This window comes from Amia ocellicauda, chromosome 13 (assembly GCF_036373705.1).
Source record: "Amia ocellicauda isolate fAmiCal2 chromosome 13, fAmiCal2.hap1, whole genome shotgun sequence".
NCBI classification, from domain to species: domain Eukaryota; kingdom Metazoa; phylum Chordata; class Actinopteri; order Amiiformes; family Amiidae; genus Amia; species Amia ocellicauda.
Window position 1 is genome coordinate 28,215,369 of NC_089862.1, and position 21,869 is coordinate 28,237,237.

The following is a 21,869-nucleotide window of genomic DNA, read 5'->3' on the forward strand; positions in this document are numbered from 1 at the left end:
CCAGCGCAACATAGGACCGATCCCACCGTGTGGAGACCCGGGCCTACGCAGCTGAGAGAGGGGGACACGGCGAGACGTCACCGCATCCAAACACACACAAACGCGCCCCGCAATGCCGGAAAAGTTAACGATATCTAAACAACTGAAAGCAGCTTGTAACATATTTATTAACTTCCACATTGCACAGCAACAAACTACCCGGCAGAGGCATGTCCACAACTTACAATTATAAATACTTATTCTTGGTATCAGACTGGGCGATCCAAAGTTTCGGCCCTGGCCCAATTCGGTTTTCTTCTCTTCCTTACCCAGGCAGGCAGGATGAAAACACATGTTGCATTAGGTTCAACTCGGACATTGATCCAAATAGGTCTGGGAGCACTTACCAGCTGGTTTTATAGCACTTGAAAGAATGTGGACATGAAGGCAACTGGCCGCTTTCAACCCCAGAGAGAGAGTCCGCCCTGGTCGTAGATCCGAAAACCTCCACCGGACTCCTGTAATGCTCACACTTCGCAGTTGACTGGAAACTTAGTTCCCCACTTGTTGGCGATACTCTTATCTGTTGCTGTCTGTGCCAGCGGGCGCCATGTTTGTGTTTTGTTACTTTGCTGAGCTCTTGCGCTGTGCAGAGGCTGCTGCTGCTGCTGGAGGCAGAATGGACCCGCCCAGAGAACTCCGACGCAGATCTGCGCAGCTCTGCGCGGCTCCACCAATGGGATCGGCGGATCTCTGCAGATCTGCGGAAACCTGCGCTACACGACCGCGGCCGGTGACGGGCGCTTTTAGGACTGTATGAGAAACACACGTTTTACGGTCGTCTTTTCGTCAGGCTAGTGCCCTCTGTTTTAGCTCGGATGGAATGAGACTCATTTCATTTTTACTTGAAACAGGTGAAAACTGCAGGTTCCCTTCCGCTGCGCAGCTGGGCAGAAAGTTCAGTGATGGTGCATTGAATCATTTCGTTTTAAAATATTTGTTTAGTCTAAGCATGCAAAATAGCATGCTTCAATAATGAAATCCAATCTACTTCATGCGCACTTGACTACCGAGTGACGTACTTTTATGAGAGTGCAGCCAATAAAGTAGAAACCTCGACGTGAAATTCAACTTTTCTTAACTCCCTTCCTTGGGAAATAGACCTCCAGAACTAAAATGCATGTAATACATTTTCGCATGTGCAGTCCATATCTATTTTACAACACAGGTATATCAGCCCGGTCCCCGGAATTATTATTTTCTTCTTCTTTTCTTTACACGCATCAAATGGAAGATTGCTCCGTATTTTGAAACTGTTTCCTACAGTTCGTGTTTCCGTGTGAGAGACGTGCACACTTTGCGGAAGTAATAGGCATGAAATCAATTAATAATGAATTTAAGCTTTGAAACCCAGTTAGCAATGATAAATCTAATCACGTGGTCTATACAGCCCACCACGCTTTTGTCCAGGTGTGTTTTATTCCTGCTTTTTATTTTCCAGCTGTTTTTAATCCAAGTCGAAATCCAAAAGATAAATGTGCACTATACTCCTGACACCGTTACAGTAACCCAATAGTTCGTTTTTATTTTCTAATGCACTGACAAAGGCCATTGTTTCCTTGTATCGTCACAGAAGAGTACAATTGTTTCATCACTTAATGCAACCGACGATTGACAACGAGGGGCATTTTATTGACAGGGAACTGGACATTTGAACAAGCTGTACTAACTGCGAGCATTATTTTCGTCCAGTGTTTAACATTACAAAAATGGTAGTGTTCACTGCAATATTGTGCGGTAATTGACACTCGCTTTTCTGAATGAGTGTTTCATTAGGGACTGGGCTGTGGAGTGATCAGACACCTGATGGATCAGCACTCTGCAGTGGGGGGTGGATGATATTCCTGATCTGTAATGACTACTACACAACAGATCACCAAATATGAATTCACTAAACCTTACCACTCGGGAATCTCGGAAAAACTGGTGTACTGAACCAGATGTGAACATCCCTCAATGTCAGTTATCTAGCTTGGTGTTGAGACTTGTTCTCACATCCTTCTTCAATGCGACTTCAAGCCAATTTTCATTTCACTACACTAAGATACCCTTCATCTTTTAAGCCTACCACCCCTGACAAGTGCAGTTGTGTTGTAATTGTAATTTTATGGTTAATTTGATTCAATAGATAATTACACGCATGTGGCATGCGACAGCTCTCTATAGATGTAGAATATATTCTTGAAAACCAAATGTGTAAGTAGCAGCCTAGCAAGTCTGACTTTAATACAGTTCTCATAATCAGTAGTAGGTTAATGCATTACAGATTTCAGGTCTTAATCAAAGATACAGGGACCATCTCCAAATAGTCCAGTTGTTCACCTTTTCTTTTTGACGACCTTTTTAATTTTGCAAAAAAATATATATATATTAAATTTCATGCCTGGTTCAAGAGGGGAGGTGAATAAATATTCATGAGTCAGTCTAGAACATGCCTAGACAGGACCTGTTCCAACTGTGGCATCACACTTAATATGGCAAGTAATTGTACCTAGCACGCCTTATAATCTTTTAACTTTTGTTGACATTTGGTCAAAACCAAATATTTCAGATAAGAATGATCCTTTTGTCATGATATTGTTAGGTACTGAAAATATTTGAACAAAACTAAAACCTCAGTTCATAATCAATAGTGCCATGTTCACAATGTATTCCCTCCACCCTAATGAGAATCTCCCCAAAAGCATAATTCTTATAGGGCCTATACCATATACCAACTATACCAGTGGTAGGGTAGTCACCTACAGTAGGGTTTATTGTTCACTTGCATATTTTTGTTATATATATATATATATATATATATATATATATACACACACACACACACACACACACTTCATTTTGCCTACAGCATCCAGCAAGCTATGTAACTGGAATCTTGCACACCAGCACCACCTTGTGTCCATTTCAAGGACAATACATAGCAAATGATACCATGTACTGTACAATACAGGTTACAAGACAGTCTACCTCATGTCCTTCTGCAATATACTTGTCAACAGATTTATTAACAGAAAAAAAGGTTGTGAAGACTGGTTACAGATTTGGGGCTGCTTTCAGACATGCTTGCTAATAAACCTTGAAACTGCATACATTGCAATTCAACAGGTTTTATTTTACCAGTATATTTACAAATCATGTACACTGCATCCCAGTGGTAGGTCCTAGTACAATAACTTACAAATGTAAGGGATCAATTACATTTCAGTGAAAATCTAAGCAACTTAGTCAGGAGAGATGTGAAATTGCATTAGCTAAGCAGTTAATTGTGTTCTCTAAATGCCTTATAAAGCTCAAGAGTTGGGCTGAGCCCTAAAATACAGGTAGAAAAATACTCTTGGGTTAAAAGTTAGACCATTCAAGAAGCTGAAGACATTGCCTTTGTATTTTTACTTATGCATTCAAATATTCCTAAATGCACTGATTAGATGTATTAAGGCATAGCAAGTACTCTACACATCTCAATTACACTTGCACAGCAACAGAGCTTCATAAAAAAGGGACATTATCTTCTATTAAAAAAAAAAGTGCTATCCCAAAATCAGAGTTCAATCTTCTCTACCCCCTCTCTTAATCCACTCTGAAGATCATCCATGGGCGAGAAGGTCACCAGCGGGGGGAGGCTCCAGCGCTCCTCTCTGCTGGTGGCCGATGGGCTTTCCAAGGAGTCCAGGTCGAGGGAGAACACTGTGGCTGCTGCCTCACAGTTTCCAGGCTTCAAGGCCTCTAGATCAGCCGGGGAGGGGCAGAGCTCGACCGGCACCTCCTTGTCACAGCCTGTGAACGACATCTCTCGGTACACAGCTCGAATCTGATCGAATCGACTGCGCAGAGAACGCAGGTCAATACTTGGTATCAGAGCTTCTGAGGACAGCCTCGGGAGGAAAAGGTCATCTTCCACTTCCTCCTCCTCCTCCTCCTCCTCCTCCTTCTCCACAGCACTGCTCGACTCTTGGTCTCTACACTCTACATCACTGAAACTCTGGAGACTTTCATCACCAAGCATCTCTGGCATGGTTTCGTTAGCAATGCTAAACTGCACAACACCACTGTTGTCCCGACTGTCTAACCCGACAAGCCGCGTCGAGTTCCAGGACAGCGTGGAGTGCAAAGATTCCCTCTCTCGCCTCACAGATGGCCTACTCAAATTCCCAGCCTTCAGGCTTTCTGCAGCAGCATTTTCAGCCTGAAGTAGTGGTTTGCTTAGGAAAGATACAAGAGGGCTTGGAACGGGCTCCTTGACATCCGACAGTGTGAGGAGTGGACTTCCATTCCCATCTGAAAATGTTCCCAACAGTCCCCTCTTTTCTGCCTCCCCTTCCTCAACTGCTCGCCTCCAGGAACTTTTCACATCTGAAACTGAAAGGATTAAAATCAATACAATCTCCTCCGAAATATTTTTCACAGAGTAATCTGAGAGATATGCATATAATAACATACTATTTTAAGAGTTGAAGGTACATAGTACATCTTTTAGAGCATTGGAGAGGTGCATCTCTGCCAGGGGGACTGTTGTAGTGACGTGGTTTCAGATTAAATGTTGAAGTGACAGAAAGGAACTCACTCAAGCTTTCTGGCGTGCGGGGCAGCTGTTTCCGTGTGGAGAAGGGGTCGGACAGCGTGTTCAGCAGCTCCTCCAGCCCCAGCCCCCTAATCCCACACTCCGAAGGGCTTCTGGTGACCGCTTCAGCAAACTGCACAGAATACACAATACACTTGTGGTTTTAAAACCACGTTCTTAAGGATATGAAAGATCAGCTGAACATGTCTGCTCCGTATCTGTCCGTTGCGATTTCCCTCAGTTCACCCCGGTCATCGGAGAGCCGTGTTATTCTAGGGAAGGCTGGTGACGGGCAGCAAAGCTCACTGCTACCCATGTATCACCCTCCCGCCACAGGAAAACAAGTTATTCAAAGACACAAAAACACAATACAGATATCCTCAGGGATTCTGCAAGTTACTATATAAATTAGACTCAATGTGTTAAATGACTTGAGAACTTGCATCAGGAATGAGGGAGTGGCAAACAAAAAACTCAATGCTCTACTGTGCTGTGATTCCCCCCCCCCCCAGTGAGTTCCACAGGCTTCAGAGAGAGATCAGACAAATTCATACAAAGTCCCATTCCAGGACAGACAGCTAAAGTACAGCTACACTACACTGTACCTGGTCTGCCAGATTGTCACATTCCTTCTGTAGAATAGTTGTGGTTTTCGTCCGGCCAGCCGCTTTTGGATGCACGTTTCTCACAGCTGTAGGAGTTCTCTTAAAGCTTGTCTACATAAAATCAAAATTAAAAACATTCAATAGGGCAACATAGCTGTGGACTAACTCCATTATGAAGTAGGATTCACTACCAGCTTAACAATTGATTAGCTAGCTGTTAGATCAATAAGAAAGCAATATTTTTAAATCAAGGATTAAAGGGGAGAGATATTAGAAAACTGAGAACTGGGCTGTATGATTTTATCAAGGTTCTTAAAGGACAATTATAAAGTGTAGTTGCAATGCAGTTTGATCATGCAAAGCCAAATACAATTGGATATTTAACATCCATATTTCCTCAGAATAAGTGAATGTTAAAATCAAACTAAGAAATATAGGCAGTCTCTGCACTTACAGCAGGTAAGTCTCCTTCATGGAAGTCTAATCTGATTTTCCCACAGAAATTGTTTCAATAAGGCCTGATGCACAACAAGAAATAACCATGAACACCTCATTTAATTAGATGCTTACATCATATAAGCAAGTAAATGGAGGGGAGGGAGGTGTGTATACAGACTTCATGCATTTAACCTACCTTTGCAGGGCTTGGTGATGCAGCTCTGCAAGGTGTTGGGAGTCTTGCGGATATCACAGAGCTGCAGGACAGGTAGAAAACAGAGGCTCTGGATATTGGCAACACTGGGCAAGTTTAATGACAGGACCAGATCTGTACTAGTCTAAATTATTCACATGCGATCAAAAGATCAGCAAATTGTGTGCCCCGTATCTGTCCGTTGCGATTTCCCTCAGTTCGCCCCGGTCATCAGAGAGCAGCATTACTCTAGGGAAGGCTAGTGACAGGCAGAGTACAGATCACTGCCTGTGTATCACCCTCCCAGGAGGACTTACATTTTTACATTTTACATTTATACAGTCCCCACCTGGGACTGAACCCTCAACGCTCTGCTCCAGAGTCCAGAGCCCTAACCACTACACCACACTACTGCCTCATCTTTGTAACTGGTTGCCAGTGTAAACGATTTAAAGCTGCAATTTAATCTGTACAGTTTTGTATATAGTAGATGTACCTTCCTGGGTACATACATTTTAATGTTTGAAGGTTCGGAACACATTACATAACGAACGTTGCCGGGCTAAACTCGATTTGCAGGCACCCCGACAATACGCCATCGCTCCCCCACTCCTGCTAATTTAGACGGATATCATTTGTATAAAAAATAAACAATAATAGTTTGTTTGCATTTTAATAAATGGCAAAGCAATGCAAACAGAAAGTTTCATTAGATGGTGAAGTGGTACAACAAGTTTTATTAACTATTTTGCATTAACACGTGCTGTACCGAAAAGTAGAATCGAAACGCGACAGTCAGTGAAGAAATGTCCCTGTCCAGATTTTAAATGCACCACTATAAACCCGGATGTGGTAAATCTACCTGAATCTATAGCATTTCACAGCGCATGTCTTGCGGGATTACTATTACTTGTGTTATTGTTGTTATGTGACAGTAAATAATGTGTATATGCATGTATGCGTGTCATACACACACACATATCACATAACATAACACACGTAATAGTAATCACACACCACTTGCGCTGTAATGCGTTGCATTCTGCATATATTTACTAAGACAGCCTGCATGTAGTATTTGTTAGTTTTGCATATTTAATGATTAACGAAATACTTGTAGTTTGAAGGTCTTATTTTGTACCTTGATTGGATAAAAACAAGAAACATCGAGATATATATCGTGTATCACCCAACCTTCTAAAAATAGAGATATTACTTTTAAGTCATATGGCCCAGCCCTACATTTGGGTGAACTATAATAAAAAGGCTCCCTTCCACAGTTCAGTTTCTCAACATTATACTGAAACTAATAGCCTAGTAATGTGTCAACTGCAACGAACTGGCAGTTAGTATGGAGCTGCGTAATAAATGGGATCATCTTCAGTGCGGGGATTTAAGTTTTATTAAGACCAATAATGGATAATAAATGGAAACACGTTTGTTAAATTAACCCGCGGAAAATGCTTATTCCTCCGTGATATACCAAATTTCACTTGTAAATTTACATTAGTTTTTGGGGGGTCTTCTGTGCATTAAGCAAAATAAAACAGCAATTTTGTCGAAACTGGTTTTGTTTCACATTTGTTTAACACTTTGCTGTAAAGATCGTGGATAAAGAGACAATAACGCAGATCACCACAGTGGTCCCACAGGCATGCTGGCAGGTGTGGGATAGAGCTCTCAGAAGAAACATTTTTGTAGCAGAGTAGTCGTAGATTTACATTTAAACAATGTATTTTGAAATCTGGTTCAATTGCCTGCTGACAAGACAGTGGCAATTGAGGGGCTTTTTAGGACGGTTTGAACTTAGTTCTATCCAGCATCTTCTATTTAACTTTTGATTTGTATACTGCCCATATTTTAATTTAGATGGTGGGACATCTGAAGTGTGATTTAGTGTAAGGCTTGCGGGGGTTTTCAAGCAGTAGACCCAACTTATCTTTGCGGGTGCAACAAATAGTGTCATTACTGCAGCACACTCACACTGACTCGTTCTTCCACATCCCTTCACCATTTATGCCCACTCCCCACCTTTACCCATTAAACCGCTGTGGTGTGCGGTGGCAAGCTGCAGTATTCAAACACTGTCGCTTTCTATCAACGAGAAAATCTATGCGACTGTCACACCTTCCAACACTCGAACCTTCGGAGACAGCCCTAGATGTACGCAGCATACATTCCAGAATTATTTAATTAAAAAAAAAACAGAAATGCGCAAAACACGATCAGCCAGTTAGTCTTCCAATCTATGTATGCACACTAACTTGTTCTCATGCCGCTAAATACAATGTTAAAAATACTGAAGGATGAAAAAGGTCATACCGTTATCAGGAGCGTGGTGGGGACTGTTTTCATAATCTTGGTAAAAGCAGTGTCTACTAGTATTCATTTGATTAAAATAAATCAGTATATTAAACTCTATTTAGTCTAGATCTGATCAATCAACATTAAATACACAAGGCTTATTTAAATTGTAGTATTGCTTGCCTAAAGAGATGCACTTCATATTAAAATCCATTGATCCTAATGCTACAATGGATTCAAAGTATCTTGTGTTTCTAATGATTTTAGATAAATCTATTGCACCTTTTGGGGACTACATCCTCTCCATCAGCCCTTCCCAAGGAAATGCATCTTCTTGCTGGGAACCCATCCTGGGGTAAGTCGACTTGTAAAAGCCCTGTATTAAAACAGCAGTACAGGCGCATAGTCAAGATTCCTGTGAGCGCAGTAGGATGTCACGTGATTTATGAATGTTACTATTTAAGCAGCATCCTGTAACCACTTTTTTCCCTGAATATTTTATTCCTCAAGAAAAGGCACACTGGAAATTCAAATATTTTAGTCCAAAAGCTTTCCTACCATCTGGATACATTGCAATATCTACTCATGTGCATGCTTTTAATTTGTAAAGTTTATTCTCACCAGAAAGCTTGGCTGGGTACTGAGAGAACACACTGGACTTGCAGCTGGCCTCAGTAGCTGGTTCAAAGGACAAAGGTGACATGGGTGGGAGTAGGTCAAGAGCCTGGAAAAGGAAAGGAATGGTTAAGTACTCAGGATGTTCATCTCTTAAGCCTTGGATATTGAAAAAGAATACATAGCTGAACTCACAAACATCTGCATGGACATTGCCCTATTTTCACAGCCTTTACTTAGTATCGAGGAAAGGTCAAATCCTTACCAATTTGCTACATTATTCCCACTCAAGCTTGGCACGTTTTATGAGTATACAGTTAAAGTATCACAATGTAATTGAAGTGCAAGTTAGCAGTTCCCTTTAGCTAGAATAGCCACAACAGCTTTCCACAACAGACCCTCATTAAAAAGTTTTGATTTAAACCAGGACAATACATTGATGCATCACAGAAGTACAACTGCTGCAATTTATGCCATTTTATACAACATCCCAATTCCTAGCTGTTCCTACTCACAGGATCCTTGTTGATCAACAGAGTTAATGGTTTCTGGTACAGGTAGTCTTCCCATTTCTTTTCCCAGTCTCTCTCCATTTTCTGGATAGATGCTTCCACTTCAGGGATTTCCTGCATTGTTATTTTCTTCCTGTTGACAAAGACAGGCATGAACGTCATGCCCAGACCAGTTCAGATATACGATATGTGAAAGGAAGGTATCATCAGTTATGGAACAAAAACACTTCATATGGCTCCCCCTTTATAAAGGGGGACTGCCAAATATGGTAATTAAAGTAAATAGTTTCAATTCCCATTAAGTAATTTACAACACCAATCAGTTTTGGCTTCAGCATTAAAGAGTTAACCATAAAAACCCAGCTGAAGGCAAACTCCTAAATAACATTTGCATTTGTATTTATCATCCCAAAAATCTACCCGACTTCCCCATAGGGAGAAAAATAAAGACTAACCTCATGAGTTTAAGAGCATCTAGGGTCCTTTTGTGGAGAGTCACCTTGTCCGCCATCGGCAGCACATCGAGCTCAACTATGTGAGCGCCAGCCTGGGAGCGCTCCTCCCGCAGGATCTTCAGAGCCTCATTCAGCAGCTGCAGCACTTTCAGGATGTTGACCTGTCCCGCCTCATACACATTCCCAACATGGGACTGCAAGGCAAGCGAGGGCTAAGAATATCTACCAATATCTCAAGGAGTGGAACAGGTCGATGTACACAGGCCCCAGCTTCCATATTAAATAAAACCTACATTAAGAATTGTCAGTTGAAAATGCTATTATCCCACTACAGAGGCAAATAAGAATAAAAACAGCATAGCTTCATAAACTACTATAAACATAAGATAGGGAAATTAAAACTACACCATAGAAAATTTCAAAATCAAATCCTGAATTCAACAAAAAAAAAGAATACTCACAGTTTGTACAGAGTTTTCTATCCGTTCAAGCAAAAGTCTAGGGATTTTCAAGGAGATTTCATTTCCATCCAATGTGTACTGGTCAACAGTTCCTTTAACCACACAATCCACAACCTTCCTCTCTTCTTCCAGAAGTGCAAGGACTTCGCTGAGATGTGACCACAGAAATCGAACCTGGAAAAAAAAGTGGTGGCCTTAGCAATAACAAAATGTAGGATGATGCTGATCATCCTTTACATATATTTTCAGTCTCTAACCATATTTTCTTTTAATCAGCTTGATTCAAAACATATAGGCACTTTAGCAAAGCCTCCTGGTTGCCTTTTGCATGTACATATTGTGGCATTTCATTTATTGTTGATAACAGATAAAAAGTGAGTGAGGAGGAAAAAAAAAAACCTTTTTGATCTTTTCAGTTCGAAGACTCTTCTCCTGTTCCCCTTCTGGTTCTTGCCTACAATTGAGAAGGTTTTAGTTTACAAAGTGGTACAAATAACTGAAATGGAATTACTTTTCCCACATTTCAGTTATTATTTTGGATGCAGTCAGTGAAATTGCAAATCTTACAAAATGCAACTAAACTAAAATATAAGCAACACTATATAAAGCGCCAACATACCTCAGCAAATCATCATATTTGGCACCATCTGCTCTTAGTTCCCTTAATGATTTCACCAGTGACCTATGAGTGAAGGCAGAGAAGAGGCTGAGAATATATTTAGAAGTTAATTTGAAAGAAACCAATATTCCATCAAAATGGATCCATTTGCAGCCTCCCCCAAAGTAATAACTGGATGCAAAAATTGAATGATATCCAAGTCAAAAAATATGACCCCAAAACCTGCAGTGTGGTCAACAGTAACTTGAAAAATGTTTTCACTCCTTTTTAGATTCTCCTTTGGAAAGTTTCCTAATCTCTACTCACTGTGCTTTCTTTTGGTACTCCTGGATCACACAGTCTTCACTGACAGCAGAGTGCTGAAACCTGTTCTTCACCAGTTGACATCTTCTCCGTGCCGTCTCCACAGACTGAGCTTTAGACGCCGCTGCTTCTGGTATCCATGCACCATCTCCTTCATTGAGAAGGGACAAAATGTAAAATGTCTATAAATCAGTCAAAAAGTATATACATTTACATAGTCACAGGTGTCTGGGGAGGGAGAAGGGTGACAGGAAAGCCACAAAATGATTAACACGTACCTTTGTAAGACTTCATCTCCTGCATCATGACATGCTTGGCAAAGTGGAGCATGAGGTTAATGAACTTGGAGCCTCCCGGAGAAAGGAATATGGAGGCCGCCACTTTGGGAAAGGCATCCCCACATTCAGTCTAAAGAACACAATGGTCAATACAAAATATTACAGTTTATAAGCAGCCAGTATATGTTTCAACAAATTAAAATGGAGTTCAAAAACACAGATCCATTTAAAAAAAAAAAAAAAATCCAATACAAGTGATGCAGGTCAGATCTCATATGCAGAACTGATGTGCCACTGTGCTCCGAAACTCCTTATACTCACCGAGATATCCCGGAGCCAGCCATAAGATATTTTCCGAAATTCAGCATCAGTCTTTCTATCCAAAACTGGCCAACAAAACCTACATGCAAGAACAAAGGGATAAATACATATTTGTTAGAGATGACTATGAAACAGTTTAATACTTATGTTTTTAAAAGGTTTCATTTACAACTTTAGAGTTGTTGTGATTTACAACATCTCAGTAAAATATGCAAAATACTGCTTCCTATTGCTCATCAATACTACCGTAGCAAACAGCTTTAAGAAAATTAAAAGCAATGGCCATTTCCAATATCTACGATCAAAGGGCAAGACTGAAAAGCTTTAGCTTCTTCACCCTTCATCTCAATGCTCAATTAAGCACTGCCCTCATTTACCTTTAACCTTCTTATAAAGAGAGCAATGTTAGCAGTGGCACCACAGTGAAGGGTGGATTCATGTCAAGCACTGATTGAAAAGAGCAATAATTCAACACGCATCCTATTTTAGGACACCATATAGGCATTACCTTACCTGAAAGCTTCTTTAGCTTGGCTGGGGTTTAGCTTTTCAAATAAGAAGTAGGCGACTAAGTAAAAGGCGTCTTTATTTGGTTTGTCAAACATATGCCTAAAGAGAAAATAAAAAGTACATTTTACTTAAAGCAGGACAGTAAAACACAGGCATCACTCATTTGACTTCAAAACAAACAAAAACATCTGGTCCACCTTTAGTAGTCCGATTTAATGAAGGAATACATACAATTAAGTAAGTAAGCGGGTGTTTTCTTGCAGTGCGTCAAACCGCAGAAATTAGACCGATATGGATGCTGCTCAAATAGCTACATCAATAGATTTAGGGGTACATCTCTCCACATCTCTGAACATGATGCATTTTAATGAGAGATTTCCTGGAGGATGTGCCGACGAGAATTTAGTTTATGTAGAATAGAACTAAACAGGAAGAGCATTCAAAAGCAAAACCATAATTGGGAGAAAAATATTCAGTATTCAAATGTTTTAATGCAATGTCTTAGCACCACTCCCTTGATTATAGACAATATTGTTAACAAACATGCAAGAAATAGGACTCACACTCCCAGGCTGATGTGGCGAATTGTTCTGCCTGTCGAGGCGGCGGCGGCTCCCGGCTGAAACCCCAGGGAAAGGAGTGACCACCACAGATATTTTGAATTACGTTTTCGATGGCCAGACATTTTCCTATGACATCTCTATGATCTATATATCCGTAAAAGGGTCTACATAGAATATGCGACAGTTGGACGTATTAACCTGTCCAGCTCATTAATCAAAGAAAGCACATCCAGGACAGCGCTGAAATCGTGCTTATTTACTTCTCTCCATCCATGCAAAGAAGAAAAGTCCCGTATTGTTCTTATTGCTTCTCATTTCCCAACTTACTAACGCCCCTGTTCGTCTTCGCACAGTCGGTTTGGAAGTTGGGTTATTTCGTTTGTTTGTTTGTTTGTTTGTAAGGTCTCCGGGATGAACTATTTCAAACCGCCAAAAGATTTCAAGCTCCGCATGCGTAGAAGGTTTAATCGAGTGACCCGGAACTTATCCAGCATCTGTGCTCTGACGTAAAACTACTTCCTCTATCGAACTCGTGTTGTAAATCTCGCGATTGTTGCGGTAACGTGGAGTATTCTGCATTTATTATTTTACATTGGATTCTGTGCTCCTGTGCAGGAATGTAACTTGAACATCTTCAGGATAAATACGATCTTGAGCCACGTCAAATCAGCAATACAGTCGTTAACGTTCATCCTTTTTTTGGGTTATACAGAATTTTAGATTATTCTTCAGGATACTGCTGGGAGCAACCCTTGGGAAAGATAATTTGGAGGAGTAATTCCATTTCTATTCATAGCGTTAATTTCAGAGGTTGTTTGAAAAGTAAAATTAACTTAATGCTTAATGACAAGAATCAGTCATTATTTCCACAGCATGAGGTACAGTGGGGGTAGTACACACTACACCAGTGCCAGCCATAGCCTTCAAACACAGATACTGCCAGGTGTTCCTGTTATTCTTTCCAGTCAAAGTCTGAACAATTACCAGACAGTGATCATGTAATCATGTGGTGCCATCCACCCAGCCCAGGAATTTTCCTTGAACAGTCTTAAAATCACAGCTATGCACAGAAATCTATCATCATGGTGTGTTGTTACAGTTGGGGCCAATACAGGGAGGTGTGCCCATCAAACTCTCCAAAACTAATTAAGACCATTATTTTCTCATGGAAGTTAAAGTGACCATATATTTTGCACCACATATGCAGATTACATATTGTAGCCATCTGGAACTGTTATGTGGAATAGAGAGAATGCAGTGTGTTTGTGTCTGTCAGTTTTAATTGTAGGGGGAGGGACATATCCCCAGTATCCAGGGGTCAAAGGTTAACACCTTGCAGGAACAGTGACTGGGAGGACCCAATCACAGGGGCAAGGAGATATATAGGAGTACTCTGGTTCCCACAGGCGGCTGAGAATAAACCAGTTCTGAATCACCCGCTCTTTTTTGCTGTTTTGGTACTGGGTGCTCAGCTTCCTCCCACATCCAAAAGATATGCTGCTTAGGTTGAATACCTACTCTAAACTGCCCTGAAGGATGCTCGCCAACATGTCTGGCCATTGTGGAGTGTTATGGCTGCTGCTCCCCAACTGGGAAGCCTTCATCCAGCAGTGGATCGATAAAGGCTGATATGGATGAATAAACATACATGGGAAATACAAATACTGCCCTTCTGTAGGATACAGTGGTAGATTGTGGGCAACAAACTTCAAAACCTTGGTATTTTTTGAGTGTGCACTTCTATACATACACACATCATTGGATCATGATAGAAGAATGAATAATTAAGTGGGGCAAAGCTATGGGCCTTTGCTAAAGTGAAATTGAATATTCAAATCAGAAAAACAAACCATTTAAAATGCTGAAAGTGAAGTATGAGTTACAAATATTGCATACATAATTTGTAGGTCACACATTTAGACCTACAGCATAAGATCACCCCCCCAGAAAATCACTTCCTCTCAAAATGTATTACAACCATCACTAGCATCTATGCATTTTATACACTCACAATTGATGAGCATTAAGAAATTGATACAAGACCTAAAACAATGCAGTACATTTTTCCATTTTGTAGATTGAGAGAAATACCAAACAGACAGTTAGCTGCAAATATTTTATTAGGAAAAAAATAAATAATCCAAAACCACCAAATGAACCCCAAAACACCACACTACAATGAATGATCAAATGTTCATGATATAGCAACAGGCATTTTTAAACTTATGGTCAAAAGGCTTAATTTGGCAGAGAGATTGGTGAAACAAGGCCATTGGCACGGGAGTAGTCAAAGGAGAAATCGGGATCATCAATGGATTGGTTATAGTCGTCTGGCTCAGAGGAAAGGTCCGTGATGGTGAAATCGGGCACCTGTCAAATGTAAAAGAAAGCTGTGTGTAAACAGAGCATTCAAAATATATGCATGTATACATAAAATTACAAGTGCTTTTAATAAAACCCAAATAAACAATTATAACCCTCCAAGTGAAAACCAAGCTGCAGGTCATCTCAAAAATGAATATATCAAATTGACAAATGCATAACCAATTGGCAACTGAAAAGGCTATGGTTACCATGTCAAAACACCCAACTCACACTTTGGTCAAAGGGATTGTATGGATAGGTCCCCCCCCTCCCACCAGTGGCAGTTTCATACTACTTTCCATCACACAACTGGAGACAAGAACATTAGAGGAAACTTGAATTCGTGAACTTGCACCCACATTTAAAATTTTGAAGCTGTACAATATTTTTTGCCACAAATAGAACTGAAAAGTTGCATTTGAAGTTAAACACCCAGAACTCCAGAAAACAGAAGCAGCAACACAAGAGGCATGCATTCTTTGAACTCAAAAATGGACACCACCTCCCAGAAAACTACAAACAAAATGCCATTTGGTTAGTATAAATCCAGCTTTCAGATTGCAACAAATCAAAGTATATGGTTACCTTTCTATACAAATCTTGGAATGCATTTTATTGTGCCATACCTTGTGCACAGCACTGAACTTACAGATCACATGCTGAATGAGTCAAAAGCCCTATAGGCAACAAAACTTAAATGGAGGAAAAGCTGACCACATCAGATGGAGAAGGGACATCCTACACTTACAGTAAATAGGAAAAATGTCCATAAAATTTTACTTCACCCCTGCCATTTTTATTGGATGGAAATATAGCATTTGCATTCCTAAAGATCAAACCAGAATGAATGGGGATGAATAAATTCTGTTCACACGGTGAAACCCATCTTCAACCACAAGCAGGGTTGTGCTTTCCTAATGCAAGCCATTGACCTCATTGCAGCCATTTCATTGGATATTGGGGTACAAGCAATAGCAGTCCATTAAAGAATGGACATCCAGCAGAATTTTCAGCAAGAAAATCTTGAACACACTTTCAAAACCTTGTGTTATAAACCCTGCTTTATGGAAGCCTGAAAACTCTGGTGAATGTCAATTTGAAAAGCCTATCTATTGCTTAAAATTCTTATTCTTTCCAAAAGAGTAAGATGACACAGATGTAATGCTTGTTTGTTTATTACAAATGGTTATACAAGACAGATTGACATACAAATTCACAATAGTACCAACGAGTAACTAAAAGGCACAGATTATAGCACAAAAGGCAGTGACAATGAATATTTTATTACATTTTCAAATTCCAGGATTACTTAGGTTTACCTATTTTCATCTTACAAAAAGCACAAAGGTAGGGATGGGAGGGGGACTACAAAAAGCATAGCAGAGGCAGCCATTACTACAGCAGCACGAAGACAAATGCGGTGAACTACAAGCAGGATATGCAGCAGCAAACAGCTACAACATCACAAACGGGACGGAAAAACAGAACATTACGTTTTGTGGGACAGTACACCCTTAAGTGATTTAACAGATTTCCCTCTCAACACACCCTTCAAATCAAAAGTGCAGTTTCATAGCCATTTAACATGTGCTCAATTTACTTATCTTACACATAAAATAGCCAGTGTTTGTAATTTAGCCAATTTTGTACTGATTGCAATTAAAATTGGAATGCCTTCTCCTGCTTATATGCAAAAATACAGTATAAAAGGAACAAAATGATACTGTAGTACTAGACTGCAAACTGCTACACAAGTTCAAAGAGGATAGGTCCCGGTCCCCAAATCCCTACCAATGAGAAATTCACTTCAGGCTTGGCGTATAAAGCAGAGTTAATTTAAAGCTAAAGCACTAGTCTGCGGAGTTCAGCGGTTGCATTTCCTGCATCTCTTCCCCTTTCTTCTCTTGCCCGCTGTGATGGCTGGGCTGAGGGTTGGGACTCAGCCTGGGGTAAAAGGGACCTACCAGCCAGTTGAGGGGGGTGTTGTTGACCAGGTAGTCCATGACACCATCCAGCGATTCCTTTATTTTGCCCAGTTGCCCTCTGCTGCTGGCCAGCATGCTGTCGGAGAGCTCATGGAAGGAGGAGACGGAGCTGAAGTTGCTGTAGATTTCGGCAGCAGCGTGGGTGATTGAGTGAGCCTGGTCCTGGATGTGCTGGGGCAGACCCTGGATGCTGGATACCAGGGTCAGGCAGGTTGTCTGGAGCTGATGGGTGAGATTACGGGCTATGGCCAGAGTGCGTGACTCGATCTGCTAAGAGAGGAAGACAAAGCATTAAAAACACCAAACCTAGAGGAAGTTAGTTTAAAATGACCAATTGACTGTCACAAGCAACAATTGCACTCAATACCTCCGCCTCATTCTTTTCCACCTCACTGTCCCCAGACTTCTTCCTCCACTCCACCCAAGAGTTCAGTTTATCCTGGACATTGTGAAGCCTCTGGTTGGCACTGTCCATGTTTTTTCTTGCATACTCAATCTGGGAAAAAAAAAAAAATGCACATATTTAGATCGGTTTCAACTTTTAGCCATTTTTAGCAATACACAGTTCACTCCAAAAAAAAAAAAAAAAAAAAAAAATCAAGCCCAAAAAAATAATTCTTTATTCTGAGTTTTGAAGATGAAAGCAAAGATTTGATGAAGTCTACAACTGCAAGTCAACTATATAGCACATTTAAAAAAATACACACACTCTTAAATCTAGGCTTATACAGAAGTTTGGTTAAGCAAGTTTAGAGCTGGAATGAAAACTTAGATCTAGGAATCTCCAAGAACAGGACTGGAAACAGCTGGTATAAGTGACTGGTAGAAACATTGTCAAAACCTGAATTCAACAAGTGGAAGATGGTTGAACATCTTAAACAGAGCATTTTATTATTCCAGGCCCTAGAAAGCATTGGTGCTCTCTTGTTTAACCAGTCCCAGCATGTAGTTTCAGTTCTGCTCAGACCTACCAGATCCACAGTGTAGTGAAGCTGAGAAACGGACTCCTGACTCCGCTGTTTAGCATCTCGCACCTTGGCAATTGCCTGGTGGTATGCCCTCTTGCGCAGCTTGACCGAGAGGGAGCCCAGCCTGATGTAATAGCTTGGCTTGTTACTTGAAACTTCAAATCCTTCAACATTTTTGGCTTCTTTCTCTAAAGTAAAAGGAAAGTTACTTTACTATGGATTTCAGAACTTCCAAGGTTTATTTTCAATGCTTTAATCTTTTCATAAAAAAAAAAGAAAATATCTGTGCATTTACTACACACGTAGAAGTTGCTACATTTCGCAGAAACACTGATAAAGCAGATTAGAGCAGAACAGTTCCACCATTAACAGCACAAACTAGATTCATTTTCCTTGCAATTTATCATGTTTATCATTTGCTGTACTTTAACTTGGTTTCTCCAAGACAAGCTTATTTTCATGAACAGAAGCTGGGCACAATCAAGTCTAAGACTTAGTCAATTACTCATGTGATCTATATGTTGAAATAACCTTATCCTCTGCCAATTTCACGATTCAGATTCTTACTTTTCCTTCAATGAGGACCTTGCTAATGCATACACTACACAAACATCACATTACGCACAGCATGCAAAAGCTCCCATTCTCGGTTCCTTCAGTACTTAAGCAGTTTTTTGCTTACTATGTTAAGACAAGAAACCTAGGACTGACGGGTCTAGGAGAGCCTTTAATGTGCCAAGATGATCTAACCATAGCAAAGTGTCAGATTACATTACAGCTGTGTTTTTATCATCACATGAACAAATCCAGTTAAAGGAGGTTTCAATTACCAAGCTCTTCCTCAGTCAGGGGGAGGTAGTGGTCCACCAGAGACTCGGATGTGCTCAGTGCCGAGTCCACTCCAGTGCTCACCATCTTCACCACACGGCTGCCCATCACTGTGTTCACACTGCCATTCACCATCGCTTTGGTCATTTCCATACTCTCCTGCACTGCCCCCCTGGTCTTGTCCACCACTCCAGTGATGGTGTAAGACACCGTGTCCTTGGCACCAGTCACAGTGATGGCCACTGCATCCTTGGCTCCAGTTACAACATCCTTAGCATTGGCGACAACCTGGGGGGGCACAGGAAAACATCAGCTTGTATGTAGTTACTGAAACAAAATGCTGTTCTTCATGCTTTTCCTACACTGTGGTATGTATATTCATATTGTAGTTATTGCATCAATACAGCAATTGCCAGTTACAAAAATTAAAGAAACCAGGATGTGGACATACCTGGTCAGATGGCTGATGAAGGATTGGCAAAGTCTTCTCAATTTTATCCAGACCCTTACAAGCCAGGTCATTTGCTACTGCAACTGTCAAAACAAGTTATGGTTACAGGTAAAAATAGTAGATGCATATGCAATATAGAAGTCAAACCGCTTTCATTTAGGAATTGACAAAAGCAGAAATATTTAAGATGGCTGAAAGTGTTTATATTTTAGAACAAACATGAAAATGAAGTCCTATTAAAGAATACTGTATGTGAAAATCAAGATACAAGTGAATTATTGTTCATGGGTGAATTCATTCATGGCAGATGTGGCCTCTTAAAATTAGCACAAAATGTAAGTTAACATACTTAACATGTGGGCAATGACTGTCAGTTAAGAGAAAAACAATTGCATTGAAAAACCTTTTACCGATACAAATCAATTCAAGTTGGAGGGAAAGAAATTGCTAAAGCAGTGGTTTCCTCAAAATATATCTTCTGTATACCACAAACTCACTTGATAAAGAAGTTCTCTCGGTGAAAATATCAGGCCTGCAAGAATTTATCAGCCCCTGGCTTAGGCCATGAGAAGCAATTCAAACGGACGTGAGCACTGCCAAGAAAGTAAACTAGGGGAAAGTTCATCTTGGGCAAGACTGCAGTGCTTAATCACTTCCAGTTTGTAAACGTGCCTTATTACACACTCATTTTCCTTCTCAAGCATCATTATACAAAGGTTTGGCATACAACATACACCAGTAGACTGAAGGAGAATATTATTCTTACTTTGAGGCTCCAGTTTGTTGATGATAGGCATGGCACTGGTAAGAGCAACAGAAGTAATGGTTTTCACACTCATCTCTGCCACTTCACACATAGACTTGATGTAGGGGTGATTCTCCTTAGTGTTACAATATACATTGGAGACCATGTCATAGGTAGAGCTAACCAGGGGCAGGTTAGCAACTCTAGCTACCACATTCTGCAGAGAAAGACACAAATTAAGTTTACATGTACACTAGTTAATTCAGATTGTAGGTCAGAGAATGACTAAGGTCTATAGGGACATGCAATGACTTACTACACCACAAAACAGGGAGTATAATTACCAAGCTTCATTTAAAACTCAGGACTCAATCAGACAAATCATTAAGTAACATTTTCCATACAAGGTCCATATATGCTTAAATAAATGTTAACACTAAGTTTATAAATATCTAAACACCCAAGCCTAAAGTGGGATAAGTAGATTTATAGTAAACCGTCTGGAGGAAAGTAAAAATCCACTTCAGCCGACTTTAGTAAAGGGGAATTAGTTTTGGGACTTAAGCATTTCGTGCATAATTAGAGAAACAAAAGACCCACCTGCTGCTGAATCACCTCCATTGACGCCATGTTTTATCTACGAGAGAGAAAATAAAACTTCAAGATCATGCAACAGTTCTGACTACACGGCATCCTCCAGTTTAATCGTGTCTGCCTAACCTGATGAAGGATGTATAGGCTAGGACTAATTAAAAAGGAAATAAAGCTTCTATACGGTTGACTCGTTTTAAATCTCATGCGATTTTTAAGTTAAGATTGATTAGATTGTAAATGAAATCCCCCGTATTCTTCCGCTTTAGGACCCACTGCAAAAATGACACTTAGTATAAAGCGATCATTAAAACACGCCAAACTGCACGATCAAGTCACTTTCACGGAGGTCGGACAACTCGGAACATGTGTCTGCTCTTGTTGCGCAGATCTCAGAAGTTCTGCGCGGCTCCACCAATGGGAGCGGAGAGATTCTGCATATCTGCGTAGAACTGCGGAAATCTGCGCTACAAGAAGGCGACACTAAAACGAAGAAAACAAAAGTCAAGAAGGCTGACTATTCCACGTTACCCAGAACTGTTGCTACACCTTTTTATTTCATCCCTTTGCGAGCCGTCCGAAAGACCAATACTAAAGCTTCACCCAGTGACCAAATCAAACAAAAGTTGTTCTTACCAGTCCAGAAAATGAAACGAAAATCCTCAAAACAACAAGAGACTGCGAACTGCTGACTCCGCTATGACTGCTGTCTGTTCGCCGCGCAGCTCTATATAATACCAGGGCATCTCCAGGTCTCGCGAGATTACGTGAGAAACCTTTACGTCACGAAATCAGATGACAGGAGTGCATCATCTGGTTTCCAGGCCAAAGGTGAAGGCTCTTACAATGGGGGATTTCCATCTTGATTTTCACAAGTTTCTAGATGTTTCCAAATCTGTACATGTCATATAGGGAATGATATGTATTAATTAATTAATTAATTTGAGATTATACTTGTCTGTGTTAATTCATTCATCCATGCATTAACACAGACAAGTATGATCTCTCTGGGCTGTGCATGTATTTTACAGTTTACAGTACAGTTTGTGCAGTACATACATACCTTCACAAATAAGGTACTTATTTTTGGTGGCACTAACACTTATATCAGTAACTGTATAAGGTAATTTAAGGTGACATTTTCTCAACGAACCCCCACT

General features: G+C 40.5%; 3 protein-coding genes and 2 non-coding genes across 6 annotated transcripts in view; all 5 read right to left on the reverse strand.

Moving 5' to 3' along the window:
- Positions 1-737, reverse strand: part of dennd4c (DENN/MADD domain containing 4C) — a 55,510-nt gene extending 54,773 nt beyond the window's left edge. Inside the window, exon 1 of the mRNA XM_066720422.1 lies at positions 387-737. The gene's annotated coding sequence lies outside the window, so the exon portion shown is untranslated. The remainder of the gene's footprint in view (positions 1-386) is intronic.
- A 2,396-nt stretch (positions 738-3,133) lies between these two features.
- haus6 (HAUS augmin-like complex, subunit 6) lies at positions 3,134-13,250 on the reverse strand. The gene is made up of 16 exons (XM_066720423.1): positions 12,778-13,250; positions 12,218-12,313; positions 11,705-11,783; positions 11,384-11,513; positions 11,109-11,256; positions 10,803-10,865; positions 10,583-10,637; positions 10,184-10,357; positions 9,723-9,916; positions 9,271-9,400; positions 8,762-8,864; positions 8,423-8,516; positions 5,840-5,900; positions 5,206-5,316; positions 4,604-4,733; positions 3,134-4,398 (listed from the first exon to the last, which is right to left on the reverse strand). The coding sequence occupies exons 1-16, from the start codon at positions 12,897-12,899 to the stop codon at positions 3,581-3,583; spliced, it is 2,508 nt and encodes an 835-aa protein (XP_066576520.1). The 5' UTR covers positions 12,900-13,250; the 3' UTR covers positions 3,134-3,580.
- LOC136767038 (small Cajal body-specific RNA 8) lies at positions 4,802-4,930 on the reverse strand. Its single transcript, XR_010821816.1, has one exon.
- On the reverse strand, positions 6,015-6,142 carry LOC136767037 (small Cajal body-specific RNA 8). Its single transcript, XR_010821815.1, has one exon.
- A 1,629-nt stretch (positions 13,251-14,879) lies between the features above and the next one.
- plin2 (perilipin 2) lies at positions 14,880-21,461 on the reverse strand. 2 transcript variants are annotated; one of them, XM_066720425.1, is made up of 9 exons: positions 21,346-21,461; positions 20,719-20,755; positions 20,140-20,335; positions 19,374-19,456; positions 18,925-19,210; positions 18,098-18,282; positions 17,494-17,622; positions 17,106-17,393; positions 14,880-15,147 (listed from the first exon to the last, which is right to left on the reverse strand). In XM_066720425.1, the coding sequence occupies exons 2-9, from the start codon at positions 20,746-20,748 to the stop codon at positions 15,016-15,018; spliced, it is 1,329 nt and encodes a 442-aa protein (XP_066576522.1). In that variant the 5' UTR covers positions 20,749-20,755; positions 21,346-21,461; the 3' UTR covers positions 14,880-15,015. The 2 variants fall into 2 exon arrangements, with proteins under 2 accessions (XP_066576522.1, XP_066576521.1); XM_066720424.1 differs by having other exon boundaries at positions 17,106-17,396.
- Between the last annotated feature and the right edge of the window lie 408 nt (positions 21,462-21,869).